At 43.3% G+C, this 12,457-nt stretch overlaps 1 protein-coding gene across 1 annotated transcript in view; it reads left to right on the forward strand.

The window, feature by feature from the left end:
* Positions 1-12,457, forward strand: part of LOC126219945 (2-oxoglutarate dehydrogenase-like, mitochondrial) — a 214,478-nt gene that overhangs the window by 84,862 nt on the left and 117,159 nt on the right. The window contains exons 7-8 of the mRNA XM_049942150.1: positions 546-559; positions 4,823-5,208. Coding sequence (XP_049798107.1) covers positions 546-559; positions 4,823-5,208 — 400 coding nt within the window. The remainder of the gene's footprint in view (positions 1-545; positions 560-4,822; positions 5,209-12,457) is intronic.

Genomic DNA, 12,457 nt, shown 5'->3' on the forward strand with positions numbered 1-12,457 from the left:
CGAAGGAGAGCCACCATAAGATCCTGCATGCATTAACAATGTAAATGCTCCAGTCAGTGCCTGCTCATGCTGATAACTTCCTGCCTTGGGTATAAAGTCGACATTAAAGATTAGCATTGAATGTTATTGCCATCTACTGAATGTGGTTTTGTGATATCAGTGATCTGTGTGTGTGTGTGTGTGTGTTTGTGTGTGTGTGTGAGTGTGCTTGAACTGGTATTCGTTTTGGTGTGATTTTTTTTCTCTTACAACACCATATCGCCAGACATGATGAAAGTTATGCTCCTCTGTAACTTAATAGCAAATTTGGCTGGACTATCCTATCAGACTCATTGCACAGTCCTGATTAAGCATTTTCAGACGTTCGTCACTTTGTGACTATGAAAGATGGTCCACATGCCAAACACCTTCCAGAATCAGATGTTGTCTCCAGCTGTAAGACAATGGCTAGCCGCAGATGGTTCAGATATTTACGAGCGTGGCATGGCTATCCTTAAGGGCAAAAACGCGTAACGGATGATGATGGTTACGTAGGAAAATGACAGTATATAGAAAAAATGTTGTTCTATTTAACAGTATTGTTGTACGTTTTGTGTCTGTTGTTTCCATGAAAATAAATGCGAGGCACTAGTTCCAGAATGGTTATCGTATAAGTGCACCAGGAGAAGACGTAACTGGTTTTGGGCATGTTAGCTGGCTTCGACGCTTTGGCCTGTAGTAGCAACGTTGGCCCACTTGCCACAGTAACAAAGAAACGGTTGATATTTGGAGCTAGGGCTTCGCCACTGAGTTGCACATGCGTATAGGGCACATCCCCCTTAAGATAAGACCGCGCTGAGAGAAACTGCACTGCATCACAACGGCGCTGCACGACGCGACCAAATATTGTTTATAACGTAACCGTATGACACAGAACGCACTACGCGGCAGTGGAATTGCACGGCGCAGCTGTTCAGATCATAGCTCTTTTGAAGTGCGAAAAGAAAGTTCGTTTACCAAAATGGCGTTAGACGATGAAAAGTTAATTGTATTTATAAGAGAATAGAGTTATATGACCTTCAAAATAAACGTTGTATGAGTAGAAAAAGCAACATTTGGAAATACATTGCCATGGGAATGGAAGTTAACATAACGTACAAATGCCCGCAAATTGCATTTTTAGGTCTTTATTTTATATGAACTACATGTTTACTATTACAATTTTTTACTCTTACGGTGTTCCTCGCCCCTATGGCAACCGATATTGCTCGGTGCGACCATAGTAGATGCAAGGACAGTACAGTCAGGTGGCAGGCAATTATAGCCCATTTCTTTGGTCGATAATTTCTACAGGACATTTTCGTTAAGAGCGTGCAAAAATGTAACAGGACGTAGCGGATCGTCTACTCAATAATCTGAGGTTGGGAACCTGGGTCAGAGAAGCCAGCTTAAGAAGATATGGAAATAAGCTTGTCTGGCGTTTTGTCTACCATTACTGTTTTTAGCTTATTTACGACTAACACGCGTACAAGTTTACACTACTCTGTTATCGTCATTTTTTTTGTTTTTTTCTGTCTTTCCCTTAGTTGCTCTAAGTTCGTGGAGGTATGTACCGTCTATGCAACTAAATGCAGGCAGTTTGTTTACTGCCATATGCTTTTCACTCCTTTTATTTGAGAAGCATCACCAGTGGGTTGAAATACATGTTTCCTTTTATAAATACAATAAACGTAGTATGTGGTAGATATAATATGCTGCTGTATTAAATTTTTTCGTGTTTTTCTCTTGTTTGTTAGGTTATAATAAACTTTTGTAGCACAAATTCCGTAATGTGAACTTATCGTTCGGTGTTACGATTTCCAGCGCTGTTAACTCAAGTGTGTGGTCCTGGAGGAGTATTTGTTTTCATATTCCAGCTGGCCGATTTAAGGCGTTCTTTCACCCACATTTGTCACATCGCATATATTACTTGCACTTTCCATTTTGTGATAACATATGTGTGTTTTCGGTATGTATTGTTGCCAAATATTGTTCTGTGTTTGTCTGTCTTTTGTTTGTGTTTTCTTTTTAAATATGAGTTTATGTGTGTGGTTTTTATGTTTTTATCTAAATATGATATATATATATATGTGTGTGTGTGCGTGTGTGTGTGTGTGTAAATGTATTTTCTCTTTTATGATAAATATGAATTTGTGTGTGTGTGTGTGTGTGTGTGTGTGTGTGTGTGTGTGTGTGTGTGTGTGTGTATGTGTGTGTGGGAGGGTAGAGAGAGAGAGAGAGAGAGAGAGAGAGAGAGAAGAGGAGGAAGGGGATTCATTAATTATTTATCTTGGTTTCAGTTTGGTTTGTTATTCTTTTGGTGGCTAGCATGATCAGAGAATTATAGCTTATAAGGATTTGGTCATTGAGTTCCTTCTTTTCCATTGCAATGGCTCTTTGTATGTGAAAGTTTTCTTGCAATGTCTGGAGCTTTTTAGTGTGATTATTCACTCTGATAACTGCCACGTCAGATTCCATGTTGAATGGTTCATGTCCATGTTTTATCACATGTTCGGCGAAGGTAGAATGGCTATTTCCGTATTTCCAGCTTCTTATATGTTCCTTATGTCTAGTTTTAGAGTTCCTGCTTGTCATCCCCAGATATACTGATTTACATTCTTGGCACTCTAGCTGGTATATACCGGCTCCTTCGTGTTTATCTGGTTTTGTCTGTTATTTGTAAATGTGGTTGGAGTGTGTTTCTTGTTCTGTAAGGTATTTGTCATCCCTGTTTCTTTGGTATATTTGCTATCTTGTGTGTTGCTTTGTGTTTGTATGAGTGAGACATTTTTTTGTTATTCGTGTCATGAGTGTTATTGTTGTTTCCGTGTCACACTGTCTGTGTGGTACGTTGGTGTTTGTGATCTCTGCTTGTTCTGATTTTTCTTTAGTTGTGCTTCAATTTTTTGGTTGAGTTTTTGTACTATATGGGTGCTGTAACCATTATTTGCGGCTATGAGTTGTACTGTTTGCAATTCTTTTTCATAGTTTTCTTCGCTGGGTGGGATGTTATTTAGTGTGTGTAACATGTGTCATAGGATCGCTAATTTTTGATTTTGCATGTTGTTGTATGAAGCATCTATAATTATGTCTGTGGCTGTTTGCTTTCTAATGATGTCAAATGTGTGTTTATTGTTGTCTCTCTTTATTGTTATATCCAAGAAATGTATTTGCTTTTGTGTTTCTTTTTCCATGGTGAACTGAATATTTTTATGTATGTTGCTTATATCTGTATGAGGTTTATCGATTTTCTCTGTTGGTTCGTTTACCATACAGATTATGTCGTCCACGTATCTGTACCAGTATTTGCTTTTGTGTTTCTTTTACCATGATGAATTGAATATTTTTACGTATGTCTTTTATTTCTGTATAAGTTTTATCAATTTTTTTCTGTTGATTCGTCAACCATATAGATTATGGCGTCCACATATCTGTACCAGTATTTGCTTTCCTCTTTTTTTTTTCCTTGGTGAATTGAATTTCTTTATGTGTGTTATTTATATCTGTATGAAGTTTATCAATTTCCTCTGTTGGTTCGTTTACCACACAGATTATGTCGTCCACATATCTGTACCAATATTTGCTTCTGTGTTTCTTTTTCCATGCTGAATTGAATATTTTTATGTATGTTGTTTATATCTTTAAGAAGTTTATCGATTTTCTCTGTTGGTGCGTCTACCATACAGATTAGTCGTCCACATATCTGTGTGTTCTTTTCCAAGGTGAAGTGAATATTTTTATGTATATTGTATATCAATTTTCTATGTGGTTCATCTACCATACAGATTATGTCGTCCACATACCTGTACCAGTGTTGTTTATTTACATGTACATTCTTTATTTCCTGCAAGGAAACAAGAAGGATGAGCCTGATTACTGGAAAGTCGTGAGGCAGCTTTCGTTTACTTTACTTGTCCTTAAGGTGGCTCTGTTATATCGTATTTACATTGTCCCCTTGGCTGTTTGTAACAGGATGTGGATACAACCTGACGTTGCTCAGCCTCGCTTCAGTGTGTATGTCTGCAGCCCTCTCAACGCTGTAGTTCATGTCGCTGGATCGGAAGGGAAGCTCCTATTGCATGGCCTGTGAAGTCAACTGACCTGAGTCCCCTTGATTATTTCCTACGGGGTACCTAAAGTCATTTGTGTATGAGACCCCAGTGGATACGAAGATGGAATTAGTTGCCAGAATTGTGGCTACCTGTGATGTGATTCGAAACAGACTAGAGATATTTGTTAGGGTGCGTCAGACTTTTGTTCGTCGATGTCATGCTCGCGTTGAGGTTGAGGTTGATGGCCGTCAGTTTCAGCATATTTTGTAAGATACCATACAAATTCATTGTGTCACTGATGGCATTTGCAGTTGACTGCAACTAACGTAAATAAAAAAGTACACAGTAATGTGATTTTATTCCTATTATCTGCTTATGATGGCTTCTCTGAATCCAGATTCCCTACGTCAAGCCGGCCGGGTGGCCGAGCGGTTCTAGGCGCTACAGTCTGGAACCGCGCGACCGCTACGGTCGCAGGTTCGAATCCTGCCTCGGTCATGGATGTGTGTGATGCCCTTAGCTTAGTTAGGTTTAACTAGTTCTAAGTTCTAGGGGACTGATGACCTCAGAAGTTAAGTCCCGTAGTGCTCAGAGCCATTTGAACCATTTTTGAACCCTACGTCAAATTGTTCAGTGGAGCATCCTCTGTGTCCTGTTAAATTTTTGCACGTTCTGACCGAAACACCCTGTATATTTTCCCAATATGGCTTGCGTGTACTGCTCGCTTAGCCGCGAGGCAGCGACATTAGCAGTGGCGGGCAGTGCAGGTGATGTCGATCCTGGTACACGGCGACGCGGCGCTGGCGGGGCAGGGCGTGGCGTACGAGTGCGCGCAGCTGTCGCGGCTGCCGGCTTACGGCGTGGGCGGCACGGTGCACGTGGTGCTCAACAACCAGGCGGGCTTCACGGCGGAGCCCACCGCGTCGCGCTCCTCGCGCTACTGCACCGACGTGTTCCGCGTGACGGGCGCGCCCGTGCTGCACGTCAACGCAGACAGCCCGGACGCCGTGGTACGCTGCTGCCGCATCGCCGCCGCCTTCCGGCACAAGTTCGCCAGGGACATCGTCGTCGACGTCGTCTCGTACCGCCGCCACGGACACTCCGAGCACGACGACCCGTCCGTCACGCAGCCGCACAGGTGCGCCGTCAGGAAACTCCTGTGCCACTTCGGAGGCTGTAGCAAGACGCTTCAGCTGATGAGAATGTCACAAGTTTCAAGACAGGTGGTAATGTTGAGATATCGCGACGTTGCGGGCGCAAATTCGAGCGGCCCACTAGATACAGCTAGTGTTAGTTTTTCTCAAAGCGCAGATGGTAGCGCGCGAGACTGCTCACCCTTTGGCTCGCTTTAGATCCTTATTAAAGTTCCATGTCCAATTTTAGTATCGCTCTCTTGCTCGGACGTAGGGAACCAAACGAAGAACGCGTTTTAACCGTCATCTCTGGCGGGCCTTAGAAATTGCGCGCTCAACAGCCTGATTGGCTAACTATAATGCTAATTAACTCGAAGAAGGCGCAACGTATATAATTTTTTTTCTTAACAGTGGTTTCTCATCACAACTTACCCTACAACACTATTACAAGCTTTTCAGATTGTTTCTGACCACTGTGTATATTGTATTGTATTGTATGGTAACCGGGGACCTAGAAACGACGGAGAGGCTCCGTCCCCGCCGCAGCCGCAGTGGTCCACAACCCCACGACGACTACCGCAGTCCACTTCACCCCTCCGCCGCCCCACACCGAACCCAGGGTTATTGTGCGGTTCGGCCCCCAGTCCCCCCCCCCTCCCCCCAGGGAACGTCTCACACCAGACGAGTGTAACCCCTATGTTTGCGTGGTAGAGTAATGTTGGTGTACGCGTACGTGGAGAACTTGTTTGCGCAGCAATCGCCGACATAGTGTAACTTAGGCGGAATAAGGGGAACCAGTCCGCATTCGCCGAGGCAGATGGAAAACCGCCTAAAAACCATCCACAGACTGGCCGGTTCACCGGACCTCGACACAAATCCGCCGGGTGTATTTGTGCCGGGGACCAGGCGGTCCTTCCCGCCCGGAAAGCCGTGCGGTAGACCGCACGGCCAACCGGGCGGGCACTGTGTATATTACTCTTTAAATTTTTCAGGCGAATTTTCTCTGGTGTTTGTGCAGATATTCGCAGTTTCATTTCTACAATGTGTAGCTGGAGTCAACCCAAACAAATAATGCACATCACGTCTTTCATGAGATGCCTATTGTCGACGAAAACTGTCGGTATGTTTCCCGTTGGACAATTTGATTTTTAAAGCGCGATTTGAGGTGTCCTTTGCCCGCATCTCGTGGTCGTGCGGTAGCGTTCTCGCTTCCCACGCCCGGGTTCCCGGGTTCGATTCCCGGCGGGGTCAGGGATTTTCTCTGCCTCGTGATGGCTGGGTGTTGTGTGCTGTCCTTAGGTTAGTTAGGTTTAAGTAGTTCTAAGTTCTAGGGGACTGATGACCATAGATGTTAAGTCCCATAGTACTCAGAGCCATTTGAACCTTTTTTTGAGGTGTCCTTTCGATAGAACGGTTCCAGATTAATCTAGTATGATAATTGTTTCATCGATATGTACTTAACAGGGACAGTAAAACACGTGGCATACATAAACAATACTCAAGCACAGCCCAGGCCCGCTCTGGCTGCTACCGCCATGCATTAGCGCTGCTCAGTCGCTGCTGGGCTATGGTTATGCCTCGTGTTTTACTGTTCTTGTAAACACACATCTAGAAAACAAACATCGCACTAGACGTATCTGCAACCGTTCTATTGAACGGAGGCGTGAAATTCCACTTTAATAACCGTATTGTTTGTAACGGAAAATACACCGATGGCTTACGTCGAAACTGGGCGTCGCATGAATGACGTGATGTACAGTATTTGTTTGGGTTGACTCCACATACTCATTATAGAAACTAAATTGCAAATACTTGCCGAAACATCGGAGAACATGCGCCTTTCAGGAAAGACGCCGGTATGTTTGGCACTACTCGACCATGCGATATACAATAAAGGGTTTTTTAACAGTATCGTTTTAGATTTTCTTTGTGTCCATATTAGATTCATTCTCTCACAAATGGAATGTCTTCACCTGCCAGACCAAGCTGTTCCGAGCTCCTTACATTTTTCTGCCAGGGAAACTGTCTAGTGGTGAATTTCCTACCTATAAATTTTCAACGTTGTATTTATATCTTCTTCTTGTCGCGGGGATCACACAGCTGTGACCGCATCTCACATCTCTGTCGCCAAACGCGTCGATCGGGCCATTCTTCCTTATCCTCTTCTCTCTTCGCTTTTTGGATACCCCTTACTTATCCTTTGCGCAGTCTTATTCTTCTTTCAGAAGGTTGCCATGAAAATGCACTCTTTGGCCATCTGTCTTCATCCATTCCTTTGACATGTCCTAACCATCCAAGCTTCCTTTCCTCTGTTTCATCCGTGAAACTGTATTGTGTCTGCGTCATTTATCCTATTTCCTCATTTCTTATGCGCTCAAGACGGAAAATTCCGTATGGTATTCGCAAGTGTTCCATTTCTAAACCTCTTAATTCTCTTTTTATTTCTTGCTGTGAGTCTCAACACTAACTCCAATAACTTGTTATTGGTTTCACGACGTATTTATGTAAATGTATTTTAACTCTTGAACTCATTTTTGAGGACCAAAATAAAGGCCTTAATTCTTGGATAGCCACTCTACCTAGTCTGATTCGATGTTGGATATCTCTGTCACGTATTCCATCACGTTATATGATACTACCCTGATACTTAAACTCGTTACACACTTTAATTTGACTTCCGCGAATGTCCAAATTATTTCCCTTCGTTCTGCAAAATACATATTCCGTCCTTTCATAATTAATTTTTAAAGCCAACTTTTTATATTATTCCAGTAACCTGATATGCGTAAGATGTATCATATATCCTCTTGATCGTTTGCTGCAAGGACCTGATCATCAGCATAGAAAACTGTGCGACTCCTGCTTCCTACAGCTGTTCGTTATCCCACCGATCCATTTTATTGCTTCAGTTTTACCTTTACTGCGACGTTTGCAGAATCTCACAACTTGCCTAATTAATATCGTTAGTTCCATTCTTTTTGTATGGCCATTAAATTTTATCCTGTGGTTTCTTATATCTGGATAAAGGTTGGTATATTTTTCAGTTCCTTTATTTGCCCTTGGTCTGTATGATCCTTCTCCAGTATAAATTATACCAAAAATTTTCATGATTACTTTTCGTTCTCTCTTTTGGATCGCTTATGGGTCTCTGTTTCTGTTTGAAATGAGTATTTCAGCCACATAACGACACTATAGTTTTGACGACTGTGCTGTAATGTCTCAGTTTTGTACTCTCTCCCTCCCTCCCTCTCTCTCTCTCTCTCTCTCTGTCTCTGTCTCTCTCGCTCTCTCTGACAGACACACACACGTACACACAAAGTGTTTCAAAGACCTTATGACAAATGTCTAAGGACGACAGATCGCGTTATGGGGAACAACTTTGAGGCGAAATGTTCGTTAGCACTTCCCAGTGACGCTACGTGCCGTTTAGTACTCGTCAGCCCTGGGATGACAAGATCTCACCTAATTAGCGTACCTTTCTAACCAGACGTGTAGCATATTACCTACGTCAGAATACTGACAGAGTGATTTTCAACAAGAAAACCGTAAGACTGTGTTTTTGTAAGCGGAGAAAGATGTTTTAGAAACGAATTAGGAGCTCCTATTTTGCTCGTCCTACTGCCTTTCACGTAGAGTAGATGATTGACTGAATGATAGACAACGCACAGTGCATACGAAAGTCATAGTGTACCTACGCCCTGCCGCATCTCAGGGAGTAACCAGTTTTAAACGATGCCTAGCATCGTCGCGAAGCGTCAGCAAACATTATGTCACTACTTTTTTTTTTTTTTTTTTTTTTTTGGTCATCAGTCTACTGACTGGTTTGCACCATTTTATATTGTCGAACGCTTTTTCCAGGTCGACAAATCCTATGAAAGTGTCTTGATTCTTCTTTAGCCTTGCTTCCATTATTAGCCGTAATGTCAGAACTGCCTCTCTCGTCCCTTTACTTTTCCTAAAGCCAAACTGATCGTCACCTAGCGCATTCTCGATTTTCTTTTCCATTCTTCTGTATATTATTCTTGTAAGCAGCTTCGATGCATGAGCTGTTAAGCTGATTGTGCGATAATTCTCGCACTTGTCAGCTCTTGCCGTTGTCGGAATTGTGTGGATGATGCTTTTCCGAAAGTCAGATGGTATGTCGCCAGACTCATATATTCTACACACCAACGTGAATAGTCGTTTTGTTGCCACTTCCCCCAATGATTTTAGAAATTCTGATGGAATGTTATCTATCCCTTGTGCCTTATTTGACCGTAAGTCCTCCAAAGTTCTTTTAAATTCTGATTCTAATACTGGATCCCCTATCTCTTCTAAATCGACTCCTGTTTCTTCTTCTATCACATCAGACCAATCTCCACCCTCATAGAGGCTTTCAATGTGTTCTTTCCACCTATCTGCTCTCTCCTCTGCATTTAACAGTGGAATTCCCGTTGCACTCTTAATGTTACCACCGTTGCTTTTAATGTCACCAAAGGTCGTTTTGACTTTCCTGTATGCTGAGTCTGTCCTTCCGACAATCATATCTTTTTCGATGTCTTCACATTTTTCCTGCAGCCATTTCGTCTTAGCTTCTCTGCACTTCCTATTTATTTCATTCCTCAGCGACTTGTATTTCTGTATTCCTGATTTTCCCGGAACATTTTTGTACTTCCTCCTTTCATCAATCAACTGAAGTATTTCTTCTGTTACCCATGGTTTCTTCGCAGCTACCTTCTTTGTACCTGTTTTCCTTCCCAACTTCTGTGATGGCCCTTTTTAGAGATGTCCATTCCTCTTCAACTGTACTGCCTACTGCGCTATTCCTTATTGCTGTATCTATAGCGTTAGAGAACTTCAAACGTATCTCGTCATTCCTTAGTACTTCCGTATCCCACTTCTTTGGGTATTGATTCTTCCTGACTAATGTCTTGAACTTCAGCCTACTCTTCATCACTACTATATTGTGATCTGAGTCTATATCTGATCCTGCGTACGCCTTACAATCCAGTATCTGATTTCGGAATCTCTGTCTGACCATGATGTAATCTAATTGAAATCTTCCCGTATCTCCCGGCCCTTTCCAAGTATACCGCCTCCTCTTGTGATTCTTGAACAGGGTATTCGCTATTACTAGCTGAAACTTGTTACAGAACTCAATTATTCTTTCTCCTCTTTCATGCCTTGTCCCAAGCCCATATTCTCCTGTAACCTTTTCTTCTACTCCTTCCCCTACAACTGCATTCCAGTCGCCCATGACTATTAGATTTTCGTCCCTCTTTACACACTGCATTACCCTTTCAATATCCTCATACACTTTCTCTATATGTTCATCTTCAGCTTGCGACGTCGGCATGTATACCTGAACTATCGTTGTCGGTGTAGGTCTGCTGTCGATTCTGATTAGAACAACCCGGTCACTGAACTGTTCAGAGTAACACACCCTCTGCCCTACCTTCCTATTCATAACGAATCCTACACCTGTTATACCATTTTCTGCTGCTGTTGATATTACCCGATACTCATCTGACCAGAAATCCTTGTCTTCCTTCCACTTCACTTCACTGACCCCTACTATATCTAGATTGAGCCTTTGCATTTCCCTTTTCAGATTTTCTAGTTACCCTACCACGTTCAAGCTTCTGACATTCCACGCCCCGACTCGTAGAACGTTATTCTTTCGTTGATTATTCAATCTTCTTCTCATGGTAACCTCCCCCTTGGCAGTCCCCTCCCGGAGATCCGAATGGGGGACTATTCCGGAATCTTTTGCCAATGGAGAGATCAGCATGACACTTCTTCAATTACAGGCCACATGTCCTGTGGTTACACGTTACGTGTCTTTAATGCAGTGGTTTCCATTGCCTTCTGCATCCTCATGTCGTTGATCATTGCTTATTCTTCCGCCTTTAGGGGCAATTTCCCACCCCTAGGACAAGAGAGTGCCCTGAACCTCTATCCGCTCCTCTGCCCTCTTTGACAAGGCCGTTGGCAGATTGAGGCTGACTTCTTATGCCGGAAGTCTTCGGCCGCCAATGCTGATTATTTATCAAAATTTAGGCAGTGGCAGGCATCGAACCCGGGACCGAAGACGTTTTTGATTATGAATCAAAGACGCTACCCCTAGACCACTGGTATGTCACTAACAAAAGCTTTTCCCCAAGAAGTGATTTATCACCCCTAGACGTTTGTCACAAAGACATTTAAACAGCCTGTGTGTGCATGTGCGTGTGTGTGTGTGTGTGTGTGTGTGTGTATGTGTGTGTGTATTCTCTTCCCTTAACAGAAAAGCGAGCTGTTTCAGGGTATGTATTCAACCCTTTTCAACATAGGTATCTATAATTTTGTTGGAGCCTTGACGATATTGTGTTTTTGTCTCTATGTGGTATTAGTCTGTTAATTTAATTTTACACAGTGAATAGGGCTCGTGATATCTAACGCCACAAGATGCCTAATTTAATGAATAACTTTTCATCTTTAGATTCGTCATTTGTATTTGGAGATTTTCGTGTTCTGTACATACTTAAATTTTTAGATTCGAGAGAGCACTTATGCAATTTTAGGGGAGGTACATAGAGGGGTTACAGCGTTAGCATATAAGTAAAGCGTCGGAATTGCAATATTAATATATTAATAATTTCAAATTACAGTGTTATGAAAATTAATATACAACTACTAATAAAAATAAATTGGTTATAGATAACTGGGGCACCATTGGAGGCTAGCGATGTTGAAGGTCTCGTGCCGAGCGCCGCGGGTTTCGAATCAGCGCCAGACAGCATGACCTCGATTACCACTAGAATTTTCTGCAGCAGTCGTGCCGTAAGCCGTGAGTGCGCACGTTCCTGGCCCGCGTATAATGTGAGGGCTCCACGGTGGAGCACGTGGTCCCAGCAGCCAATAGCGACGTACCCTATCCTGTATTTATGGGCCTGCCTCTCGCCCAGCGAGTCTGCCCCCCCCCCCCAAATTCTATACGTGCCTCCAGATCCTTGAGCGTCATGCACTCCGCCTCGCCTTCCATATACGCCTCCCGTCCCCCACGCGGATCCTCTATGATCTCATTCCTTTCCCCCATCTGCTCCTATTTCTTGAACATCTCCACATCCTCTACACCTCCTGCCGTCTTGAACCCCCTCACCCCCTGGTTGCTCCACTCCTCTCCGATCCCCGCCCCCTGCCCAGTCTTCACCGTTGTGTCCCCCCTACCCTCCATCTCTACACCCTACATCTCCTTTCCCAAGGTGGCTTCCATCAACTCCCCCTCCCGGATGA

The sequence above is a fragment of the Schistocerca nitens genome, chromosome 1, assembly GCF_023898315.1.
Source record: "Schistocerca nitens isolate TAMUIC-IGC-003100 chromosome 1, iqSchNite1.1, whole genome shotgun sequence".
NCBI lineage: Eukaryota > Metazoa > Arthropoda > Insecta > Orthoptera > Acrididae > Schistocerca > Schistocerca nitens.